This window comes from Oryx dammah, unplaced genomic scaffold (genome assembly GCF_014754425.2).
Source record: "Oryx dammah isolate SB20612 unplaced genomic scaffold, SCBI_Odam_1.1 HiC_scaffold_20, whole genome shotgun sequence".
NCBI lineage: Eukaryota > Metazoa > Chordata > Mammalia > Artiodactyla > Bovidae > Oryx > Oryx dammah.
The window spans coordinates 38,023,866-38,048,668 of NW_024070204.1; the positions used below are offsets into that span (position 1 = coordinate 38,023,866).

The following is a 24,803-nucleotide window of genomic DNA, read 5'->3' on the forward strand; positions in this document are numbered from 1 at the left end:
TAAGATGAGGTTTGAGGATGGGACTCACTTTTCCCTGTATTGTCTTCTCCATAAGAATCATTACCATCAAACATACTATATATTTTGTATGCTTCTATTATGTTCTGTATGTCTTCCTCCACAAGAATGTGAGCTTCATGAAGACCAGGGCTTTTCTCTGTTTTATTCAGTGCTGGTTTCCCTAAATAGTGCTAGGTTTATTACAGACATTCCCAATTATTTATTGAATGAGTGCATGAAAGTTGGGTTTCAAGAATGTGTTGTACAAGTTGTTTAGATTTCTATGTTTATTGATTCATTGAAGACAATTATCGTTTTTATTCTGATTTCTACTGGTCAGTATGCTTAATACTGCAGGCATCATAAGGTCCTCAGAAGTCCAATCATTTTAGTGTGACATGAACTGAAGAATTTACTAGATTGATGTGGAAGTTATTACCTAGAGATATGCTATAGAGCTGCATGGATGGGAAGTGGACGAGGGAGAAGACACAAGAGAGGCGGGGAGAATTATTGTGTGAAACTAACACCTAAGGATTTTTGTCGGTAACTCCCGAATGTCCCAGTCTGCTGTTTATTCAACAGTGTTCTTTTGTAGGGGTTATTTGGGGGGGGGTGGGGGTGGGGCAGTAACTCTGTTTTTATGGGTAATTGTGTTAGGTCTAACACCTCCCAGAATGCAGTATTTCCATTTCCCTTTTGGCACATTTTACAGCTCCTACTTCACATATGTTCATTGTTTTCCCGCTCACAGATGATCCTATTTTGACGCAGAAGAGTTGGTCTCCGCCCTTGGTGCACTGGGAGGGTAACAGGCAGACACACTTGGAGGTGGTGGCTGCAAGGAGAGAGACAGTGTGACTCTCTACACTGCTTTAGGATTTGATTTTACCTGACTCCTCCCCAGCGCAGCGAGCACTTTGGTGGCAATGAGTGACAATGCGAGCACAAAGGGACTGACTCAAAAGACCCAACTGTGGTTGAATGGAGTCATCTGGATGTAAGCGAGGAGAGGTTGCTGGTAAGTCAGTAAGATGTAGGAGCCAGGCTACCTCTGACACCTCCTCTCCCTCACTAGCCACATCCAATCAGCTGCTCAGTTCAGTTCAGCCGCTCAGTCGTGTCCGACTCTTTGAGACTCCATGAATCACAGCATGCCAGGCCTCCCTGTCTATCACCAACTCCCAGAGTTCACCCAAACTCATGTGCATCTAGTCGGTGATGCCATCCAGCCATCTCATCTTCTGTCATCTCCTTCTCCTCCTGCCCCCAATCCCTCCCAGCATCAGGGTCTTTTCCAATGATTCAACACTTTGCATGAGGTGGCCAAAGTCTTGGAGTTTCAGCTTCAACGTCAGTCCTTCCAATGAACACCCAGGACTGATCTCCTTTAGGATGGACTGGTTGGATCTCCTTGCAGTCCAAGGAACTCTCAAGAGTCTTCTCCAACACCACAGTTCAAAAGAATCAATTCTTCAGCACTCAGCTTTCTTCACAGTCCAACTCTCACATCTATACATGGCCACTGGCAAAACCATAGCCTTGACTAGATGGACCTTTGTTGCAAAGTAATGTCTCTACTTTTGAATATGCTGTCTAGGTTGGTCATAATTTTCCTTCCAAGGAGTAAGCGTCTTTTAATTTCATGGCTGCAAACACCTCCTGCAGTGATTTTGGAGCCCCCCAAAATAAAGTCTGACACTTCTTATAATTCTGTACCACATTTTTTATTTCTTCCTAGAATATTCCTAGGTTATGACTGGGAATCTGGATTTTGATAAGCAGTGAAATTGGGTGATACTTTTCTCAGGCTTGGCTTCAAAACCACCACATCACTTCATAATTCATATAAATCTTGTATTCATGAAAGAGTTTTAAAATGACCATTTGGGGTAAAGTTACCAAAACCAAGTATATTAAATCAATTCAGAGTTAAAGGATATAAGCTCATTTAATCAAAGTTCAAGGTCTTCCACCATTTGGCCTTAATGTCCCTTTGCAGCAGATATTCTCTGCTTTCTTCATCCCAGATAGAGTGACTCTCTCTCTGTTTCCCAATAAGGACCCCAAGGGTGGTCCAGTTTTTGTCCACTGCCCATCCTATTCCCTTCTTTTGCCAGACTGGTATGCTCTTTCCAATATTCCTGCACATGTCCAATGTCTCTAAGCCTTACCTCCTCCATGAAGCATTGTATAGCCGCATATCCCCCACCAAGGTTTTCTATAACTAAATTTTAATGGTATAAATTTCTCAGTACTACATCTGACATTTTTATAGTCTTTTGTTAATTAGCTTCCCTGGTGGCTTGGATGGTAAAGAATCTGCCTGCAATGCGGGAGATTGGGGTTCAGTCTCTGGATTGGGTAGATTCCCCTGGAGAAAGCTAGCTTTTCATTGTCTTTCTCCCAAGCCTCTTACAGCTGCTTTGTGAGAGAGCAGTAACCACGACTCATCCCTCTGTTTGTCCCAACCAGCTCTTAACAAGGTGCTCAATTAATTCTGCTTCATCAATTGGTTTCAATTCTGAATTTGGGGTGCAGGTATAAGTATTCAAAAAGAAAAGTATTTGTGGGATAATTTATGTTGCCAAAATATCTGAGTCAGATTGAGTACGAAATATGTTTTTAGTTTCCTCTTTTCATAAATGCTGTGGTTCATACTTTTGTTCTGGAGTGCCACATGAACAGATATCTCTGTGACACTGACTTTTGCTCACCAGCTAAAGAAGGCTGGCACAGGCAGAGCATATCTTTAGGGGGAAAAATGCTTGCAGTTTTTGGACTGTGTGTAGGATCAAAGGATATTTTAAATGACTTAACTCTTTTATTAAGTAATGTTCATGCTTTATTTTTACTACTCCAAGACATTCTGCTAACTTGACCAATATCTGTTAAGTATTCAAACTTTATATGTTCTGTGAAATGAAAATATCTCCTGCCATATCAATAAACAAGACATGTAACAGCCATTGGGCTTTCCTGGTGGCTCAGCAGGTAAAGAATCTGCTTGCAATTCAGGAGACCTGAGTTTGATCCCTGGGTTGGGAAGTTCCCCTGAAGGGGTTCTTCCTGGAGAATTCCCATGGACAGAGGAGCCTGCTAGGCTACAGTCCATGAGGTTGCAAAGAGTTGGACATGACTGAATGACTTAAGCACAGTCACAGCCATCAGCGAGTTCTGGCTTCTGAATGTGAATGAGGTCTCCCCAAACTGAGATCTAGCAGATGCTGCCACCGGCTGTGGTGATTGCTGAGGAGCTGGGGAAATGCAAGAAGCAGCCATCTGCCACTCCTTAAGGTGAACAAGGAAGGAAACAGGATTGGCTCCAGATAGAGGTGCATATGAAAGGAATGAGTTCAGTGAGCCGAGGGGCTTGCATCTTCCCATACAAAGAATGTTAAATTCCTTAACTCGATATCTGATCTTTGATGTTCAGAGGGCCTGCTCCCTTTGTTGCAAACTTGTATATGGCCAGACTCCCCCTCCCGCATCCTTGGAGCAGTTTTCTCAGAGCTACTGAGATCCTGTCTCCCGGGCTCAGGCTCGTGGTCCTAGATGTTCCCACCAAATAAAATAACTCTCTACTTTCAGGTTGTGACTATAGTTTTAGTTGACTGCTCTTTTTTTAAAGACAAGCTTAGGATCCTGGTGACTATGGGATTTAGATATAAGTAGGGGTCACAAAGAGTTGGACCTAACCTAGGGGCTAAGCACGCACACAGTAAGCAAAGGGCTAAAAATAAAGATATATTTTGACTAAATTGTTAAGTCATGTATTGTTACTCAGCCAAATTTGGAAAGAATAATTTGTAGGAAAAGAAAAAGGGGGAAAAAAAAGAAACTCTTTGAAACAGACGAGTTCCATGAAGACCTTTCTCCATGATAAACAAGGAAAATAGATGTTAACAGTAAACACATCCCCGAATACCTGTCTTACCTATTGTGGTACAGACAGGCACCATTTGTCCTTCCTGCTGTCCAAATCCCTTTTATTTTTTGTATGTATTTTTGACAATAATGTTCTTACATTATAATTTTTAGAGAAAAGTTTATGTTTTAAATCCAAAATTTAAATAAATACATAGTTGTATAGTACTTTCAGCTCTTGTCTACCACAAATTATTGTCTCTGAGAGAGATGTCAGTTAGGTGATGGTGTTGGTCAGGCAACAAAAAAATGAATAGTAATGTTCATGATGATTGAACAATGATTAGAGTCAAGCAATGTAAGTATTTAGGCCTGGTTTTCCATCTTCTACGTAAAATTGGAATGCTCAAACTAATTGTACTCATCTCACATGCTAGTAAAGTAATGCTCAAAATTCTCCAAGCCAGGCTTCAGGAATATGTGAACTTCCAGATGCTCAAGATGGTTTTAGAAAAGGCAGAGGAACCAGAGATCAAATTGCCAATATTTGCTGGATCATCGAAAAAGTAAGAGAGTTCCAGAAAAACATCTATTTCTGATTTATTGACTATGCCAAAGCCTTTGACTGTATGGATCACAAGAAACTGTGGAAAATTCTGAAAGAGATGGGAATACCAGACCACTTGACCTGTCTCTTGAGAAACCTATATGCAAGTCAGGAAGCAACAGTTAGAACTGGACATGGAACAACAGACTGGTTCCAAATAGGAAAAGGAGTACATCAAGGCTGTATATTGTCACCCTGCTTATGTAACCTATATGCAAAGTACATCATGGGAAACATTGGGCTGGATGAAGCACAAGCTGGAATCAAGATTGCCGGGAGAAATATCGATAACCTCAGATATGCAGATGACACCACCCTTATGGCAGAAAGTGAAGAACTAAAGAGCCTCTTGATGAAAGTGAAAGAGGAGAGTGAAAAAGTTGGCTTAAAGCTCAACATTCAGAAAACGAAGGTCATGGCATCCGGTCCCATCACTTCATGGGAAATAGATGGGAAAACTGTGGAAATAGTGTCAGACTTTATTTTGGGGGGCTCCAAACTCACTGCAGATGATGATTGCAGCCATGAAATTAAAAGACACTTACTCCTTGGAAGAAAAGTTATGACCAACCTAGATAGCATATTCAAAAGCAGAGACATTACTTTGTCAACAAAGGTCCATCTAGTCAAGGCTATGGTTTTTCCAGTGGTCATGTATGGATGTGAGAGTTGGACTGTGAAGAAAGCTGAGTGCTGAAGAATTGATGCTTTTGAACTGTGGTGTTGGAGAAGACTCTTGAGGGTCCCTTGGACTGCAAGGAGATCCAACCAGGCCATCCTAAAGGAAATCGGTCCTGGGTGTTCATTGGAGGGACTGATGTTAAGGCTGAAGCTCCAATATTTTGGCCACCTGATATGAAGAGCTGACTCATTTGAAAAGACCCTTATTTTGGGAAAGATTGAAGGCAGGAGGAAAAGGGGATGGAGGATGAGATGGTTGGATGGCATCACTGACTCGATGGACATGAGTTTGGGTAAACTCCGGGAGTTGGTGAAGGACAGGGAGGCCTGGCTTGCTGTGGTCCATGGGGTCACAGAGTCAGACATGACTAAGTGACTGAACTGAACTGATGTGAAATTGCCTTATTCGAGGCACAAGGTGAGAAGCCCCAGAGAGTGACTTGCTGAGTAGCCACCATCAGATGGCCTGTTGGCTGTGCCAGTCATGGTGACCTTCTGTCATGGATTTCATCCTGCCACCTGTCAAGGGAGCTGGACCTTGATAATCAGCTTTAAGTGGATCAAGAAAAGCCTGGATTTGGTTTATAAAGCATCTCCCTTTTTCCAGGACTGACTCAAAGAACTGGGTTGAAAAGTGAAAGAGAAGTCAAGGGTAATAATAAGGTTTTTATCTTTGTTTTTGCAAAACTAAAGTGGCTTCAGCTAAAGGTAGAAGTTAACAATTCAGTAAGTTCCCGTTGCTTACTTTATGCCTCGATTTCAGATGATTTTTTGAAGATGGGCCAGAGGGAAATCTAGCTGCCTATTTGAGTTCTGTTAAGTCCTAATCTTCAACCCATACTTATGTATTATATGAAGCTCAGTTGAACTATTTCAGGTTCCAATTTCACCTTAGCGCAAATGCATTGCTGTGAAGTTTCTGCTTTTAAGCAGTTCACAAATGAAATGCCAATAGGCAATACACTTACTGAAAATAGAAATGTAATACTATTTTTTTAAGTATCAAATAGGCAGAGATATAAACAGGTAATGGCTCCAAGGTTTGGTGAGGGTGTGAAAGGCAGTCTTTATCACACACTGTAAATATGAATATAATATGATAAAGACATTTCTAGAAAGCAAGTTGATACATTGCATCAACAAAGACTTTCTATTTTAAAATAGTATTTATCTAGAAACATTCTATTTAAGTAAAATCTAAGGATAGAATCTTAGAGTATAGATTTACCTGTGATAGATTTGTCTATCACAGCACTGTTTCTAGTAGCAAAATCTGGGGGGAAAATCTAAATATCAAATTGAAGATTGATTAAGTAAAATCACAAAATGCCCATATAAGCTTTTGCAGACATTGAAAATTATGTGGCAGAATAATATATAATGATATTGAAATAATTTCATGATATATCAAAGTGAAAAAAACTGCAATATATAAATAAGATGTAGTATTTGATCCTATTGTTTCCAAGTAATATAATCAGTGCCATCCCTGAGGTGTGTGAGGCTCCAGGGTATTTTTTAATGGGGTGTTTCTTTTATATAAATGATTGAAGCCATTCTAAATAGTGTCAACTCCATACTAGCATTCCGATCTCAAGCAATTTTGAGAAAGACTACCCTGCTAGCCAGTGGCTCACCAGGCTGCTCTCTGGGAATGAGGGTCTAGCTCTGAGCCAGGGACGACTCTGTAAATACAGTCCCAGAGCTTCTTGGAACATCACATCTAATGAGGAGAGAAGCAGTAGAGGGTAGAAGAATGTCCCACAAGGGGGGAATAGGGCTTGGGCTCATAAGGAACCTCATGTGGGTACAAGGCATCCTGCCTATGGAACCCTACCAGCATGGGCTGATCTCAGGCACTACAAGGGGACTTCAAAATACTTGAGACAGAGATTTCTGGTAATTGGTATTGATGAGGAACCCAGTCCAGGCTCAGGGCACTTTACCTGTGCTGGCCCCAGCTGGTTCCATCTGCTAGAGGAAACTTAGACAATTTGATAAAGGCCCTCCAAAGGGTGGGGAAGAGGGGTGCTGAAGCATGAGATCAGGATGGGTGTTCTTACTTGGGGATGGAAGGTGAGTCTCATTATGTATGTATAGGAAAAGACTGGAAAGATTTACACCAAAGTTGTTAAAGTAGTTATTTCTAATTGTGGGTAGGTTGGGTTCTAATTTTCCCTTCTATTTAAATCATTTCCTAACATTTTTTACAATGAAAAAGAATTAGTTTTGATTAAGGAAAGGTTATTTATAAGAAACAATGTATAAATACAAATAAGATGTACTAGCTGAGATGAAGGTTAAGTGATAGCTTTTTTAGTATGAATTACCATTGGCACTTACCTGAACATTTTTCCCAGTTGTAGCAGGTGTCATAACCACAGGATTCATTCTTTGTGCTACTGGATGAAAGTTTTATCCTTTCCAGACCCCATTTTAACTGTGGACCCTCTTCGCATGAACCAATATGTAGAAAATGGAGTTGCTGATTATTTAAACATTTCTCGGCCAAAAGCTTACAAGCAGATGAAGTAAAGTGATGGCTGGATGTTGCATCAAGCACACAGATTTCTTCTGAATAATGGCTGTACGGGAGAGAAAAGCAAGCATTTATACATGAAGACTAGAAAGAATGGTGTGTAGCCAACTCATATGTTAACTTTCCACCTAGTTCTGTACCCCCTCCTCTCTTCCCCCCAGTTTCTCTCCTTTCAGTCTCTCATTTAATCTTGCATGCTCTGGGATTCATCTTCCTAAAAAAAACAAATCATTTTAAGCTTGTTACTACTCACAATTGCCTTCAAATTAAAGTCTGAATTCATTAATTCTGATCATCAAAATCTTCTATTTTGAATTCATCCAATCAACTTTCCTTTCTAGAATCAGTTTCCCATCCTCCTTAAACCCTTTTTATCACCTGACAATTGTATTGAGCATTTTCTAGACTGACAAGATTATTCTTCCTTTGCTACCATCCCATGGTCTGCTCAATCCATGTTGCACTATCTCCCATCTCTAGCTGTCTATGTCCAGATCAATTCTTGGCTACATTTTGAGGCTAATTCTGATCAACCTAGTCTATTTTAGTCTGCACTTCCCCTGAACTCAATTGCAACACCAAAGTCTTAAATATAATTACATAGTATTGCAAGTGTGTTTGTATTGTGACTAACAGCATGAGTTTTTAGGTCAATCTCTGATTAACTCACTAAATCTAAGTAAAGGGATGGGTCCTGTTAACAAGAAGATAGCCATAGTCTTTCTCTTGCTGAGAGGACAAGAACTTGATTACTCCAAACCTGAGTTTCTTCTCTGATGTCAACTTCAGAGTTAAAAATCAGTGCACCAGTGCGTAAATTTGTTTCCAGGAACTGAAGCCCAGAGAGAGAACAAAAAGCCACTTTCTAAGTTCAGAGAATTTAAGCTGTGCGGCCAGTCACTCTCACAAACACCTTCGATGCCATATCAAAGAGGACTGAGGCGTATAGGAAGAGGCTGGAGAGGGAGGGCTGAGCTGAAATTCAGACAGTTCTAGAGGACAGTCTGTGCTCTCATAGTCTGGTATTGCAAAGACAAAGAAAGAAGTTCCCTCTGGGTTACATGGACAATGAATGTTGTGAGTTCTCCCTAGAAGGCCATTTTCTGGGTGAGGAGACCCCAGCAGCAGGTAGCTCATACAAGGTGGACCACTTGTAGTCGATTCTTAGGAAGACAGACAGAGCCATCTTTGGGCTGAATTACAACAGTGGAATGTTACAGAAATAGTCCCTGTAGTAGTCTCATAAATAAATAAACAAAGTGTCCCTACAAGTGTTTGTTTACTTGGAACTCAGAAGAATGTGAGAGGCAATCAGTGTTAAAGCTGAAAAAAGCCTTGGTGCAAAGAAATAGAAGAAAAGTTCAAAAGTAGCAATTATGAACTGCTGCTGCTGCTGTTTAGTCGCCAAGTTGTGTCTGACCCTTTGTGACTCCATGAACTGTAGCCCAGCAGGCTCCTTGTCCACGGGATTTTCCAGGCAAGAATACTGCAGTGGGTTGCCATTCCCCTCTTCAGGGGATCTTCTTGACCCAGGGATTGAAACTGTGCCTCCTGCATTGGCAGGTGAATTCTTTATCACTGAGCCACCTGGAAAGCCCCAACAATTATGTACATGTGTTTTTAAAGATGAAAATTGCCCTAGAACAGCCTGCATTGTTTAAAATATATAAAAAGTGAAATATCACAACTGGACACAGTCTGTTGACTTCCTATTTCACCATTTATTCATTCTCTTCTTCGATAACTTAATTCTAATTTTATTTACCACGTAGGACCACCCAAGAGAGACAGGTCATGGTGGAGAGTTCTGACAAAATGTGGTCCACTGGAGACAGGAATGGCAAATCACTTCAGTATTCTTGCCTTGAGAACCCCATGAACAGTATGAAAACGCAAAAAGATAGGACACTGAAAGATGGGTGTGCAATATGCTACTAGAGACCAGTGGAGAAATAATTCCAGAAAGAATGAGGGGAAGGAGCCAAAGCAAAAACAACACCCAGTTGTGGATGTGACTGGTGATAGAAGCAAGATCTGATGCTGTAAAGAGGAATACTGCATAGGAACCTGGAATGTTAGGTCCATGAATCAAGGCAAATTGGAAATGGTCAAACAGGAAACGGCAAGAGTGAATGTCAACTTTCTAAAGGAATCAGTGAACTAAAATTGACTGGAATGGTGAATTTAACTCAGATGATCATTATATCTACTACTGCAGACAAGAATCGCTTAGAAGAAATGGAGTAGCCATGATAGTCAACGAAAGAGTCTGAAATGCAGTACTTGGGTGCAATCTCAAAAACGACAGAATGATCTCTGTTCATTTCTAAGGCAAACCATTCAATTCACGGTAATCCAAGTCTATGCCCGGACCAGTAACACTGAAGAAGCTGAAGTTGAACAGTTCTGTGAAGACTTACAAGACCTCTTAGAACTAACACCCTAAAAAGATGTCCTTTTCATTATAGGGGACTGGAATGCAAAAGTAGGAAGTCAGCAAACACCTGGAGTAACAGGCAAATTTGGCCTTGGAGTATAGAATGAACCAGGGCAAAGGCTAACAGAGTTTTGCCAAGAGAATGCACTGGTCATAGCAAACACCCTCTTCCAACAACACAAGAGAAGACTCTACACATGGGCATCACAAGATGGCCAACACTGAAATTAGATTGGTTATATTCTTTGCAGTCAAAAAATGTATAGAGAAGATGTATAGAGAAGCTCTATACAAAGAGATGTATAGAGAAGCTCTAAACTGTCAGCCAAAACAAGACCAGAAGCTGACTGGCTCAGATCATGATATCCTTATTACCAAATTCAGACTTAAATTGAAGAAAGCAGGGAAAACCGCTAGACCATTCAAGTATGACCTAAATCAAATCCCTTATGATTATACAGTGAAAGTGAGAAATAGATTTAAGGGACTAGATCTGACAGATAGAGTGCCTGATGAACTATGGACGGAGGTTCGTGACATTGTGCAGGAGACAGGGATCAAGACCATCCCCAAGAAAAAGAAATGCAGAAAAGCAAAATGGCTGTCTGAGGAGGCCTTACAAATAGCTGTGAAAAGAAGAGAAGCAAAAAGCAAAGGAGAGAAGGAAAGATAAACCCATTGGAAGGCAGAGATCCAAAGAATAGCAAGGAAAAATCTTCCTCAGTGATCAGTGCAAAGAAATAGAAGAAAATAATAGAATGGTAAAGACTAGAGAGCTCTTTGAGAAAATTAGAGATACTAAGGGAATATTTCATGCAAAGATGGGCTCGATAAAGGACAGAAATGGTATGGACCTAACAGAAGCAGAAGATATTAAGAAGAGGTGGCAAGAATACACAGAAGAACTGTACAAAAAAGATCATGACCCAGATAATGATGATGGTGTGATGACTCACCTAGAATCAGACATCCTGGAATGTGAAATCAGGTGGGTCTTAGGAAGCATCACTAGGAACAAAGCTAGTGGAGGTGAGGAATTTCAGTTGAGCTATTTCAAACCCTAAAAGATGATGCTGTGAAAGTACTACACTCAATATGCCAGCAAATTTGGAAAACTCAGCAGTGGCCACAGGACTGGAAAAGGTCAGTTTTCATTCCAATCCCAAAGAAAGGCAATGCCAAAGAATGCTCAAACTACTGCACAATTGCACTCATCTCACATGCTAGTAAAGTGATGCTCAAAATTCTCCAAGCTAGACTTCAGCAATAAGTGAACCGTGAACTTCCAGATGTTCAAGATGGTTTTAGAAAAGGCAGAGGAACCAGAGATCAAATTGCCAACATCCACTGGATCATTGAAAAAGCAAGAGAGTTCCAGAAAAACATCTATTTTTGCTTTATTGACTATGCCAAAGCCTTTGACTGTGTAGATCACAATGTCTATGGAAAATTCTGAGAGAGATGGGAATACCAGACCACCTGACCTGCCTCTTGAGAAATCTGTATGCAGGTCATGAAGCAACAGTTAGAACCTTACATGGAACAACAGACTGGTTCCAAATCGGGAAAGGAGTACGTCAAGACTATATATTGTCACCCTGCTTATCTAACCTATATGCAGAGTACATCATGAGAAACGCTGGGCTGAATGAAGCACAAGCTGGAATCAAGATTGCCGGGAGAAATATCAATAACCTCAGATATGCAGATGACACCACCCTTATGGCAGAAAGTGAAGAACTAAAGAGCCTCTTGATGAAAGTGAAAGTGGAGAGTGAAAAAGTTGGCTTAAAGCTCAACATTCAGAAAATGAAGATCATGGCATCCGGTCCCATCACTTCATGGGAAATAGATGGGGAAAGAGTGAAAATAGTGTCAGACTTTATATTTTTGGGCTCCAAAATCACTGCAGATGGTGATTGCAGCCATGAAATTAAAAGACGCTTACTCCTTGGAAGAAAAGTTATGACCAACCTAGACAGCATATTAAAAAGCAGAGACATTACTTTGCCAACAAAGGTCCGTCTAGTCAAGGCTATGGTTTTTCCAGTGGCCATGTATGGATGTGAGAGTCGGACTGTGAAGAAAGCTGAGCACCGAAGAATTGATGCTTTTGAAGTGTGGTGTTGGAGAAGACTCTTGAGAGTCCCTTGGACTGCAAGGAGATCTGACCAGTCCATCCTAGAGGAGATCAGTCCTGGGTGTTCATTGGAAGGAGTGATGTTGAAGCTGAAACTCCAATACTTTGTCCCCCTGATGCGAACAGCTGGCTCACTGGAAATGACCCTGATGCTGGGAAAGTTTGAGGGCAGGAGAAGAAGGGGATGACAGAGGATGAGATGGTTGGATGGCATCACCGAGTCAATGGACATGAGTTTGAGTAAACGCTGGGAGTTGATGATGGACAGGGAGGCCTGTCGTGCTGTGGTCCATGGGGTTGCAAGGTGTCGGACATGGTTAAGGGACTGAACTGAACTGAACTGAATTTTACTGAAAAAATGCTTTTGCTTCTAGCCAATGATTTTGCTTCTAGGCATTTCATCGCCTCCCTTGCAGGGCCACATGGCCATGTGAACAAGAGAAGAGTAGTGAAATGGAAGCTGTGATGAACCCCCAGGAACTCTCCTTAAAAAGAGAGCATGTGTCCATTTCTGATCTTCCTTCCTTTGTACTCCAGCAGAGAAATCTGGCACCATGATATAACTTCAAGAATGTCAGACCAGACAATTTATTATTTTAATAGAGAGAAATAAAGTATCAGCTATACCTCAATAAAAAATAAAGTATGAATATTAGATTTTAAAAAAGCATAGCAGAACAGACAGCAGGAAGGAGCTCCAGTCCTATCTGAAAGAAGAGAATCACCAGACCATCCCTAGACTGCCTTCCCCCTGCATTTATTTTGTAAGATAGAGAAACAAAATTTTACTTTAAGTGAATCTTACTTAGGATTTCCCTCCCACGAAAGTAGTCCTGAAATTAATAAGTACTCTTGACACTCCTGGGTTTGTTTATTTAGAAAAAGGCAGTTATAATTACAGAGGGTCATGGCAGCCATATAAGGATATATCATTTTTCTTTATGCTCTCTGCCACCATGTGAAAGAATAAACTAACAGAGATGTGTGTGTATGTGTGTGTGAAGTCCATGATCACACCTCTTTCTCTACTCCAACCTCTTGGAGTCACAACTTTGCTCCTATACTTAGGGGGAAGAAGAAGGCTTTGAGATAATTGTGTCTGATGCTTTAAACGGGATAGAAATGTCTTTATCACCAGAATGAGATTGTTTTAGTACAAAAGCTATGCAAACTTAGGGAACAAGGCTGAGAGATAATTAAGAATGCTTGCTACTCAGTGGGGAAGGAAGAATTCAACAGGGCACAAGGGGTATCAGTTATATTAAAAATTAATATGCTTTGTATTCATGCTTTAAGAAGCCCAGCTCCTTCATGAAATTGGTTACACTAGACTGGTTTTCTCAGTTCCTAAGCACAGTCCAGAGAGTATCTCTTACCCACAGTCCTCTTCTGGAGACATGCAAACGCATTCAGATCCCAACTGTTTTTGTCCTGGTTGACAGTGACCCCTTAAGCCTGTCAGGATATCTGAAACAAAAGAAAATGAAGACAAGAACAGTTCACAGCATGGATTTCAAGTGGTCAGTTTGAATTTAGGAGAAAAGGCTATGGTGAAATGTTCTCACTTGTCTCCTAGAGTTAGAGCACTCATTTTAGCTTTTTCAAATCTGTTGTTATGAAATAGTCCATCTGAAAAGTCCTTTCTAGCCCTTGTGAGCTGTCACGTTTCCAACCTAAAACTGCTATTAAGTTCAAAAAATTGAAATTGGTGAAATTTTTGTTCGTTTTTCAAATATTTATTGAACGACTATGATTTACCAGCACTGTGATAGATTCTAGCGATAGTGAGTTGAGCAAAATTTGACCCAGATCCCATGCTCACAGAAATTCTAGTCTTATGGGCAGACAGACATTAATCAAACAAACACACTCTACACACAGAATTTCTGCCATTATTGGTGCTATTAAAGAGAAAGCATATAATCAAGAAAATTGATGTAGCTAGGAAGGTTATGAACGGTAAAATGGGAAGAGAAAAGGGAGTATGATGGAAGCAAAGGAAATAGCAGACATGAAAGTGCTCAAAAGAGAGAACATTTGACTTTCTTGGAATTGAAAGAAAGCCAGGGAAACAAGGGCAAGCAACAAGAAATGGCCAGAGAAATGGCTGTGCGGTAGACTGTGTAGGGTCATAAAGGGCTTTTGAAGGATTTTTGTCTTATGTTATAACCAGTGGTAAATCTTTGATAGGTTTTAGCAGGGGGTGGTGTGACAAAATCAGGTCTGGATGTAGAAAAGAATTTAATTCTGGCTTCTGTGTAGAGAATGCATTTGGAGAGGCATGGTGGTCAAGACAGTAGACAATTTATGAGGTTATTATTGGGAAGATTCTCTAGAGAAGGGAAAAGGCTACCCACTCCAGTATTCTGGCCTGGAGAATTCCATGGACTGTACGGTCCATGGGGTAGAAAAGAGTCTGACATGACTGAGCAACTTTCACTTTCACTATAGTAGTTTGGGTGAAAGAGAATGGTCGTTTGGATCAAAGTGCCAGAGGTGGAAATGGAGAGAAGTGGGTGAATCTGAGACATTTCAACCAAGTAAAATGCATGAGATTGCATATTGTGGGTAGGTTATTAAGAACTGTCAAGTGTAATTCTTAGATTTCTGGTTTGCATAAGAGAATAGATGTTGGTGCCTAAACTGAAATAGTAAATATTAGAAAAAGTTAGTGGTAGGGAGGCAAGGGTGATGACTCGAGAATTCCTCTCTGCAAATGCTGAATCTGTGATCTCTTTAAGACAGCCAAACAAAACAGATGTATAGGAATTTGGATACTCAGGACTAAAGCTCAGTGGAGAAGTCTGTGGGAAAGATTTAAATTTGTTATTAGCCTATGGAGGGATCATTGACGCCCTGGGTATGGGTGAGATTCCCCAGCAGGAGAGTGTAGCATGAGGTTAGGGCACAGGTCCGAGTCTTGAGGAACTCCAGCATTTAAAATCCATGCATAGGCAGGAACCTGCTAAAGATGCAGGGCAGCAGCCAGAGAGGTAGAAGTTAAACCAGATGGCATTGTATGTTGGAAGCAGGGAAAGAATACATCTGCAGAAGGTCAGCTCTGTCGAATGTTGCTGAGACCAAAGCAAATGAAGACCGAAATATTGTCCATTGGGTTTAGCAATATGGATGTCAGTATCAACAACTGTGCAAATGGATTTTAGGGTATGATGAAAAGCCAGATTTTTCTTATAAGAATAATCAGCGGAGAAATGGACAGCTCCCAAATGTAGCTATTTATCCCTGCCCGATATTCTAGGTACTAGGATGTTATGGTGGGAAAAAAAGAAGTAGAAAAATGAAAACAGCAGTTATCCTCTTTTTTCATGAATCTAAGCAATAGTGGAAAAAGAGACATTAATCAAATAATATAGGGATGAGTTTATAATTAAAAGCTGAGCTAGGTATTTGGAAGAAATATGATTTCAGGGGACCATATCAGCAAAAAACAAAAACTGAGAAAGGTAAGGAAGATTTATAAGGAAATGATGCTTGTGCTAAGATGAGCAATTAAATACTGAATATGAGGACTGGAGATTAAAGTAGAATGAAGAACATGGGTATATTATGTGCTAAATGCTGTGCTTAGTTGCTCAATCATGTCCAGCTCTTTGTGGCCTTATGGACTGTAGCCTACCAGTCTCCTCTGTCCATGGGGATTCTCCAGGATACTAGAGTGGGTTGCCATGCCCTCCTCCAGGGGAACTTCCCAACCCAGGGATGGAACCCAGGTCTTCCACATTCCATGCGAATTATATACCCACATTGCAGTAGGTATATGGAAGGGGAAATCTTGGTTATCTTTGCTTATGTTGAGGCTCACCCAAAGAAGCTGTAGACTGATTGAATTAAACATGGAGCTGACATCCCAAGCCTCCTGGATGAAACACACGTCCCTAGACTGGATCTGACTAATCAGGCATCCATATGACCACAATGGCCTCTGTAAGCAAGTAACTGACAAAGGAGGGAAGTAGAAAGGTCTATCAGGCAGGAGGTTTGGTAGGGAAGCAGGTTTATGTTAGAGGCAAAAATAAAGATTTAAAAAATTGGTACATTTTCTTCTTTGCTGCTATGCATTTCCATTCCCTGCTATTCTCCTCTTTTAGGACCCTCATTCTAGCTGGTGAAATTTGGCTCAGAGCTTTCATGAACATGGAGACCTACAACTGCTGCTAAGTTCTCAGATACTAAGATTTCCATTGACATGGGCTTGTTTTTCTTTGGTGTCTTGTGTGGCTATGGCTCTTTGGCTTTTGTAAATAAAGTCACACTTTCTCAGGTCAAGGAGGGACTCTAAGCTATACATTTCCAAAGAGCATCCGTTTTCAAGCACACAGAGCTTTGCTCCCTGCCTACCAGTTTGACGTCATCAGTGACCACATACAAGGATTCTTTGCTCCCTCACTAAGAGTCAGGTGGAAGCTAGAACTGGTCCTCAGCTGCTCACACTTTCTGCCCTGCACAATTTGTGAGCAACGTGGAAATGAAAACATGCAATCTTTAAAGAGTGATGAAGGCAAGGGGATCTTTGGAGGTGTTAATTTCTTAGAGGAAGGGATAAAAATGACAGGGGAGGTGTATGGCATCTCATTTCTTCAGGAAGCAAAATTCTTTTTCACATTAAAAGAATGAAAAGTCTTTCTGGCCAACCAATGACCTGGACATCTCTGTATCACACATCTCCCACCACATTGAGAGTAAAGAGGTTCAGTTTTACTGATGACTTTCTTTTTCTGTGACTCCTTTCATTGATCTTTATGCCAACGTTGTCGGAGAGAAAGTACATGAGATGGAGTATTTCCTTCTTTTATCTCGATGTAGAGCATTTTATTATCTCTCAGTTTGGATTATAATTGCAATATGGAGGGGTGTGTGTATGTGTATACATATGCTGTTATTTGTATAAAGAGAAGGATCTACCTAAGATGCCCAGAAAATCTTTATTTTGTAAACTGTGTAGTCCCTAAACACATTCATCTCTCTTACATGTATGATCAAGAATCAGGTGAAGCTAAGCCACAATATCAACCTGAAGTTCTCACAGATTTCCATATGATCTCTTTATCATAGTTTTAAGGTTATATAACCGTTGAAAAGTGAAAGTCACTCAATCATGTTCAACTCTTTGTGACTCCATGGACTGTTGCCCACCAGGCTCCTCTGTCCATGGGATTCTCCAAGCGAGAATGCTGGAGTGGGTTACCATTTCCTTCTCCAGGGGATCCTCCCAACCCAGGGACTAAACCCAGGTCTCTTGCATTGCAGGCAGATTCTTTACCATCTGAGCCACCAGGGAAACCCATGTAAGAGATTAAGTTTCTCCTTTTCCTTCAGACATTATAAAAGCACAGAACAGGATAAAGAAGGCAAGGTAGCAGAGAGCTTGAGGAATTAGCAGAGCCGCTTGTTTGACCCAAACTGTCTGGTTTGGGGTCTAATTTAGCATCTCTTTGCCTTTAGTTTTTTCATAGTCAAAATAGGCCTAATCATAGCTGAGCTCAGATAAACCCTCCAGGATTCTCTGATTAAAAATGAGACATAACTTGAACAAGCATGTTGAGAAATTTGGAAGATATGAAATAGTTGAAACTCCCTTCCTTTTCCTCCAAGTAACCAACACTCCAGACTAATGGCAGTTCTCAGCTCCTGCTGCCAGCTAGCTGCCTGTCAGAAACTGAACTTCCAGGCTTCTATGTTCCTGTCTTTCACAGCTTCACTCTTCTGCACCATTAGTCCAGTTATAGACTTACCAAGAGTCAGTTTTATTTGTTTCCAAGTCTATTTATGCCAATTCCTATTGTAATTGTGTACGCTAATTAAATATACCAACTTACATAATATATCAAACTTACATATAAGTTGATAAATATATCAACTGATAAAATAAAGGAGGAAAAATTATTTTTATAAAAACAAAGTCGACAACATTGAATACTTTAAAATGGTTTGCAAAAATGTTTCTCTGAATTAACTGTGGATTAAAACTACTGTAAAAGATTAAGGAAAAAAATACATATAACAATTTTAAAGCATTTTCTAGTCAAACTTGCTGCAAAAGTTGCCTTTAAGCCTTCACCTCTCTTCAAAACAGTAATTCTCAACTTTGGCTGTATCCAGATTAACTCGGAAAGATTTTGTATAAACACAATACTGGCCCTCCTAGCTCAACGACATCAGAATCAGGGAAAGGGACTTAAGCAGAGGTGGTTTTTAAAGAAGTGCCCTACTTGGAGTTTAAAAACTTATTGTTTTAGAGAAATTGATATGGGATAGCAAAATTGCTATCTATGGGATAGTAAATGATGAATTAGGTATTTGTTTTATTCAAGAAAGAAATCTTGGAACTCAAATCAGGAGACCCTTTAGGAAATAAGAGGTTGGTCCTATGTTAGAAAACTGGTGAATATTTGTGTATTTCTATGTTCTAAATTTAAAATAATAGGCTCCCAGTGGCTCAGCAGTAAAGAATCCACCTGCAATGAAGAGACTGCAGGAGATGTGGGTATGATCCCTGGGTCAAGAAGATCCCCTGGAGGAGGAAATGGCAACCCACTGCAGTCTTCTTGCTTGGAGAATCCCATGGATGGAGGAGCCTGGCGAGCTACAGTCCAGGGAGTCGCAAAAAGTCAGACAGGACTGAAGCGACTCATCAAACAAGCAAATAAGTTAAAATAAAATGTTTAATTAATTAAAAAGCAGTGTGTATTACTTTTTTGTCACTCTCCACTTGAGCTAAAATTTCAGTTAACCCTCAATTCTGATCTTGTTATATAAGAGCACTGTGCTCTCTCAGAATATTGAAGTATTAGATTGGAAAATAAAATTGACCTCACTCTCCAAGATTTGAAGTATCCGCTTGACCAATAGCTACTTATGTGTGCCTGAGCTCTTCATCGATACAAGGTGAAATACAACTTAGCCCGTCATAAGCAACAGCATCTCTGTGGATGCTACACAGATAATCTCAAAGGACACCACCTTAGCAGACCCCAGGATCCTGAGCTGTTACCTTTTTCACAGCTGAGTGAGTCCAAAATAGGTGGTGTCCAGGAATCCCCACTGCATGTGTACCTCGATGGCCCATTGACAACCAAACCTCTGGGACAGGTTAGCTCAATGGAGTCACCAATTTTATATAATGTCTGAAATGGTGACAGCGTCAGTCCTTCCGGCACTGTGGGCTTGAGGCACTCTGTCCCTGCAGAGGGAGAAACATTTCAGATGCATTTGGGGTAGCAGAACACTCAAGGGATACAGGCAGATTTTGTGCATTCCCAGAAATGATTTTATGTGATTGACCACATTGGTTCAGTGTTAATGCTGCCTTTTGAGCAGAAAAATGGGGGCTTGAGGATCCCAGGCTTCCACTGAGAAACTGCCTTTAGTTCCATTAACGGAAGAACTTGCTACGGAAATGATTTCAGATACTCGTAACTTTCACTACATCATTGGGACATTTTCAAGAAATAATCTTTTCACTCTTCTCCCCAGTGAGTTTTCCCAAAAGCAGGTGGCTGCACTGTGGGTGACATAGAGGCATGACGTTCTAATTGACACTGATTTCAACTTTGTGTCATGGTATTCCATAAGAACTCTTTGGAGTCCCCATCTGAACCTTGTTTGAATCACATTTTGACTCCGATGAAGCATGGGTATGTGTGGAGCCTACAAACCCTTGCTCTCTTTTCCAGCAAAGCATGCCAATGTGCTCCAAGGGGAAAACTGCATTTCACATGATATGCCATCTCTGACACCTAAGAGTTAAGCATCATTTCCCTGGGACCCATTAGCTTGCATCTCTTTGTACTCTGGGCCAGGCTGGTGTCTGTGGTTGGATGCAGTTAGCAGAAGTCCCCAATTTCTTTTTAAGCACAAGCCTTACAGTCCGGCTAACATGCAGGTGAGAACTAAAATATGAAGACAGTTTGAAATCTAACTTTAGCAGACGAATCCTATTTTCTGTTTCACTAAATCTTTTCACCAGAGTTACTGAGAAATGGTAAAATGTACTAATCTAAGGGTGTGACTTTTCTTTATTTATTTTGGGCACGTTCATTCTTTAGCAGAGTCACATAGAGGGTCTGCCCAGTTCTCACGTTGGCATTCCACGTCTCCTTGCCTCCAGCTCCTGTCTGGTAAGCATCTGAAGTACTGGTATCCAACAGCTTTGAATCCAGTAAAGCATAAAATTTCAACTTCTTCTCCAACTGAGTACTGTTTCTTTTCATTCTAGAATTAAAACCGAAATCAGCACATTACCAATGTGATGAATAATATCTTCAAACACCTCAGGGCCCTCCTAGATCTCTTTTGTTCCTTCATTCCTGTATATACTCAGAGTCTGCTAAATGTGTACTTCTAAATATCTCTCAAAGTTCACTCCTTTCCTTTGCCATCATCACTGCCTTTGCTCACAGTACATATTATATCTTATCACAGCTCGATCCCTGGATCAACAAGACCCCCTGGAGAAGGAAATGGCAACCCACTCCAGTATTCTTGCCTGGAGAATCCCATGGACAGAGGAGCCTGGTGGTCTACAGTCCACCGGGTCACAAAGAGTTGGACACGACTGAGCGACTTCACTCACCATAACTATCTACCTATCTAACAACCAACTAGTTCCTTCCATATTGGTAGTTTAAATTGATTAGAATCTATCTATCTATATATACATATATTTACTTAATAACTTACTCTATTCTGTACGTGTGATGGCTTACTATTACAAGTATAAGAAAACTATATACTATCCTGTGGCTATAAACTGAATAAGTAATGTATTCTACATATGCAGCAAATATATGCAATTGCTATGGTAACAAATTGACTACAAATCATTTGAAAGTATTCCTAATAACCTATTGGGCATTACATATTTTCCCACTTAATGTGTAAATAAAGTGCAACTATTGGCATGTGGGAGTTTACGAAAAGATTTTAAGATAAAGTGGATTTTATATTCTTAACTTGGACTATGAAACTTAACCCACTTCCCCATCCTCACCTCTTGCCATTTCTTCCCATAGAATCTATGCTCTAGGAAAACAAAGCCATCTACCATTCTTTGCACATAATATTCTCTTTCATGCCTCCATATCTTTATTAGCTGTTTCCTCTGTCCTCAACATCTTCTCTCTTCCATTGTCCCGAGATCCAGCTCAAGTAGAATTTCCTGTGTGGGAAATCTCTTTCATTTACCAGTTTCATCACATGTATCATCCTTTTGGTTTTGGAGAGAAACTTGCACAAAGTTCTATTTGATCGCATTCAACAGCCCCACCCCTACGCTTAAACTTGTATAAGCTCTATTTTATGTTTATCACATTTATCAGCCCCACACCTATGCCTGAGTGGTATTTCTTCTACCAGCTCTCTGCCTCACAAATCTTTGTGTGTTAGTCACTCAGTTGAGACTGACTCTTTGCAATTCCATGGACTCTAGCCCGCCAAGCCCTTCTGTCTACAGGATTCTCCAGGCAAGAATACTGGCTAAGTTGCCATCCTTCTCCAGGATATCTTCCTGACCCAGGGATCAAACCCTGGTCTCCTGCATTGGAAGCAGATTCTTTACCATCTGAGCCTTACACAGGGCTTGATAACTATGCTGAATAAAATGAAAAACACTCCTTTTGAGGAAGACAGTAATGTAACGGTCTCTCCTTACTGAATGGGAGGCAAGTACAAAGAACTGACTAGGAAGTTATTCTCTGAGAATTGAAGATGGGACTTTTGAGGGAGGTGAAAGTTCAATTATCAACCTTTGTTACTATGTGGCCATGAGATTCGACTTGTCTCCCAGAAGATGATTAATTTTCTGAATACAAAAAGAGTATGCCATCATTGGTTATTATGGATATGGCTGTGTCTCCAAGGGGAATGGCATGATGACTAGTATTAATGATCTGGATATTTTATTCAAAGGCTGCACATTTTCCCTCACAATCATTCTGAAATAAGTTATTGCTACAAGCTTCTGCTCCATTTCTCTTATGAAGCTATAACCTATAAGTATATGCTGCAGCCATCAAGCTTTGGTCAACACATCTGCCAGACCAACTTAGCAAGGGCCTTTACCCAAAGTCACTGTCACTTGCCTCTGGGGTACGTGCCTTTGGTCACTAAACAGATATCTTCACATGCAGTGGCATGATTGCTCTGGCCTGGAATGAGGCATATCTGCCTTTGATTCCATAAAAGGGGCATTTTGCTACTTGGAATTCTAGAAAGTGCTCATTAGGAAAGTCAAAATTGTCTTACCTTTGAGCAAAAACTGTTGTTAGGTAGGAATTAGGCCTTTAATAAAGAGTAAATTGAAACAAGGAGTGAACTTATTCATAGAAATGGAAACATATATTCTAATTTTGTGAACAGTCATTGGAATAATGAATCACTGTTTAAACCTTTGTGTGTTTTTAAAATTAGAACGTCAATCATTTTAACACTTTATGTAAGCAACTGACGCAAACAGATTAAAAATTATTTAGAAATCTGGATGTGACAAAGGGTAATTTTGAGGATAATGTTGAAAAGGGCAGGGATTGGCAAACTATTTCTGTAAAGGGCCTTGAGAGTCAATTACAGGCCAGGTAGCGTCTGTCACCTTGAGCCATTGTTGCACAAAAAAGTCATAGTCATTATGTAAACAAAGGAATGTAGTTGTGTTCCAAAAAACTTCACTTGAAAAAGGACGAACAGGGCCTCCCTGGTGGCTCTGTGGTAAAGAATCCACCTGCCAATGCAAGAGACACTTTTCGACCCCTGGTCCAGGAAGATCCCACATGCCCTGGAACAACTAAGCCTGTGCAGCACAATTATTGAGACTGAGCTCTAAAGCCTGGAAGCCACAACTACTGAAACCTGCTCACTCTAGAGCCTGTGTCTCAACAAGAGACATCATGGCAATGAGACACTCGTTCACCACAACGAAGAGTAGGCCCTGCTTGCTGTAACTAGAGAAAAAAAATGGAGAAGCAACAAAGACTCAGCCCAGCCAAACATGAATAAATAAATACTAAAAAAGAAAAGAAAAAGAAAAACAGAGGGCAGACCAGATTTGGCCCTTGGGTATAGTTTGCTGATCCCTGTCCTAAAGATTTGTTCCCCAAGTGTGGTTCCCCAACTAGCAGCACCAGTATTACAGGAGATCTGGCTTGTTATGGAAGTTTCTGGGCCTTGCTTAAGATTTTGGAGTTTGAGAATCTCTGGTTCTCCAGTAAGGACTAATGAACATTCAGTTCAGTTCAGTCACTCAGTCATGTCCAACTCTTTGTGACCCCGTGGACTGCAGCACGCCAGGCTTCCCTTTCTCCTCCTGCCTTCAATCGTTTACAGCATCAGGGTCTTTTCTAATGATTCAGCTCTTTACATCAGGTGGCCAAAGACATTACTCCCCTCCAAAATATTTCTCCCCCTTCACACCTCTAGGCCTAGCACCTTATACATGAACAGAAGATGAATGAACAGGGAAGATATATTAGTGCAGACACTGTTCTGTGGCTATTTATTTGCTGGCTTTGGAGAATCGAAGGTTATTGCTCTTTAATCATAAATATGACATAGTTGGAAACAGATGAAAGGCTTTACTGGGTTTAAGAAAGGTAAAATTTCTTTTAAAAATGTGAAATTGATTAAGACACATGCCTCCTGTGATCAATTTTAAGTATTATATATCTCCTGAAAATTTATATCTAAAGTCACAGAGCTGTCTAACAAAAAAGTTGTTTTTAATCATAGAAATATACAGTGGCTTAAAGAAAAAAGATAAAAGGTAATAAAACTTTGATTGCTTAAGAGTTCTATAGGTATTTAGCCTAATAAATCATTATAGGCTCAACACCACCTATGTTATAGTCAAACTAGTTTGTTTCCCTGATAATGTGCCTTAGATAGGGGGTTAGTTTGTTCAGATTCAGAAATAAACAGTCAGATCTTATTTGTAGACTCTTAGAGAAGTCATCCGGAGAAGGCAATGGCAACCCACTCCAGTATTCTTGCCTTGAGAATCCCAGGGACGGGGGAGCCTGGTGGGCTGCTGTCTCTGGGGTGGCACAGAGTCAGATACGACTGAAACGACTTAGCAGCAGCAGCAGCAGCAGAAAAGTCATCCAAACCATTCTTTACTCACATAAATGTGTCATCAGCACATGGGTTAGTGCCAAGGAGCACAAAAGACCCTGTCAGCCTTTGGTCTAACTACGTATGAGGACGTCTTCAGGGAATTCAAGAGGGGAAGTTGTGGAGCCTTTCTAAATATTACATTTTTTACCTTTTAAGTCAATAGGTTATTAAACTATGAAAAAAATAACTCCACATAAAAGAAAATGCATGCTTCCTAAGTTCTCCTTTTAGGATTCCAAACCTAAAGAAGGTCAGGATGCTTACCCGAATAAATCCATTTTCTGGAGGGACTGGTTGAGGACACCCTGAATCTGATTCTAATTCAGGGAGATCAGTTTCTTTCATGTCCTCATCATCACTGATGCATGGTTGTCCACTAGAAGGGAAAAAAAAGATGTGTATAATAAAA

At 40.5% G+C, this 24,803-nt stretch overlaps 1 protein-coding gene across 2 annotated transcripts in view; it reads right to left on the reverse strand.

Annotated features, from left to right (window-relative positions):
- Positions 1 to 272: 272 nt before the first annotated feature.
- Positions 273 to 24,803, reverse strand: part of C6 (complement C6) — a 70,156-nt gene continuing 45,625 nt past the window's right edge. For both annotated transcript variants that reach the window (XM_040262422.1, XM_040262421.1), the window contains exons 13-18: positions 24,659 to 24,770; positions 20,371 to 20,503; positions 19,284 to 19,472; positions 13,648 to 13,738; positions 7,499 to 7,740; positions 273 to 838 (exon numbers count right to left, since the gene is read on the reverse strand). In XM_040262422.1, coding sequence (XP_040118356.1) covers positions 663 to 838; positions 7,499 to 7,740; positions 13,648 to 13,738; positions 19,284 to 19,472; positions 20,371 to 20,503; positions 24,659 to 24,770 — 943 coding nt within the window. In that variant the 3' untranslated portion in view covers positions 273 to 662. The remainder of the gene's footprint in view (positions 839 to 7,498; positions 7,741 to 13,647; positions 13,739 to 19,283; positions 19,473 to 20,370; positions 20,504 to 24,658; positions 24,771 to 24,803) is intronic.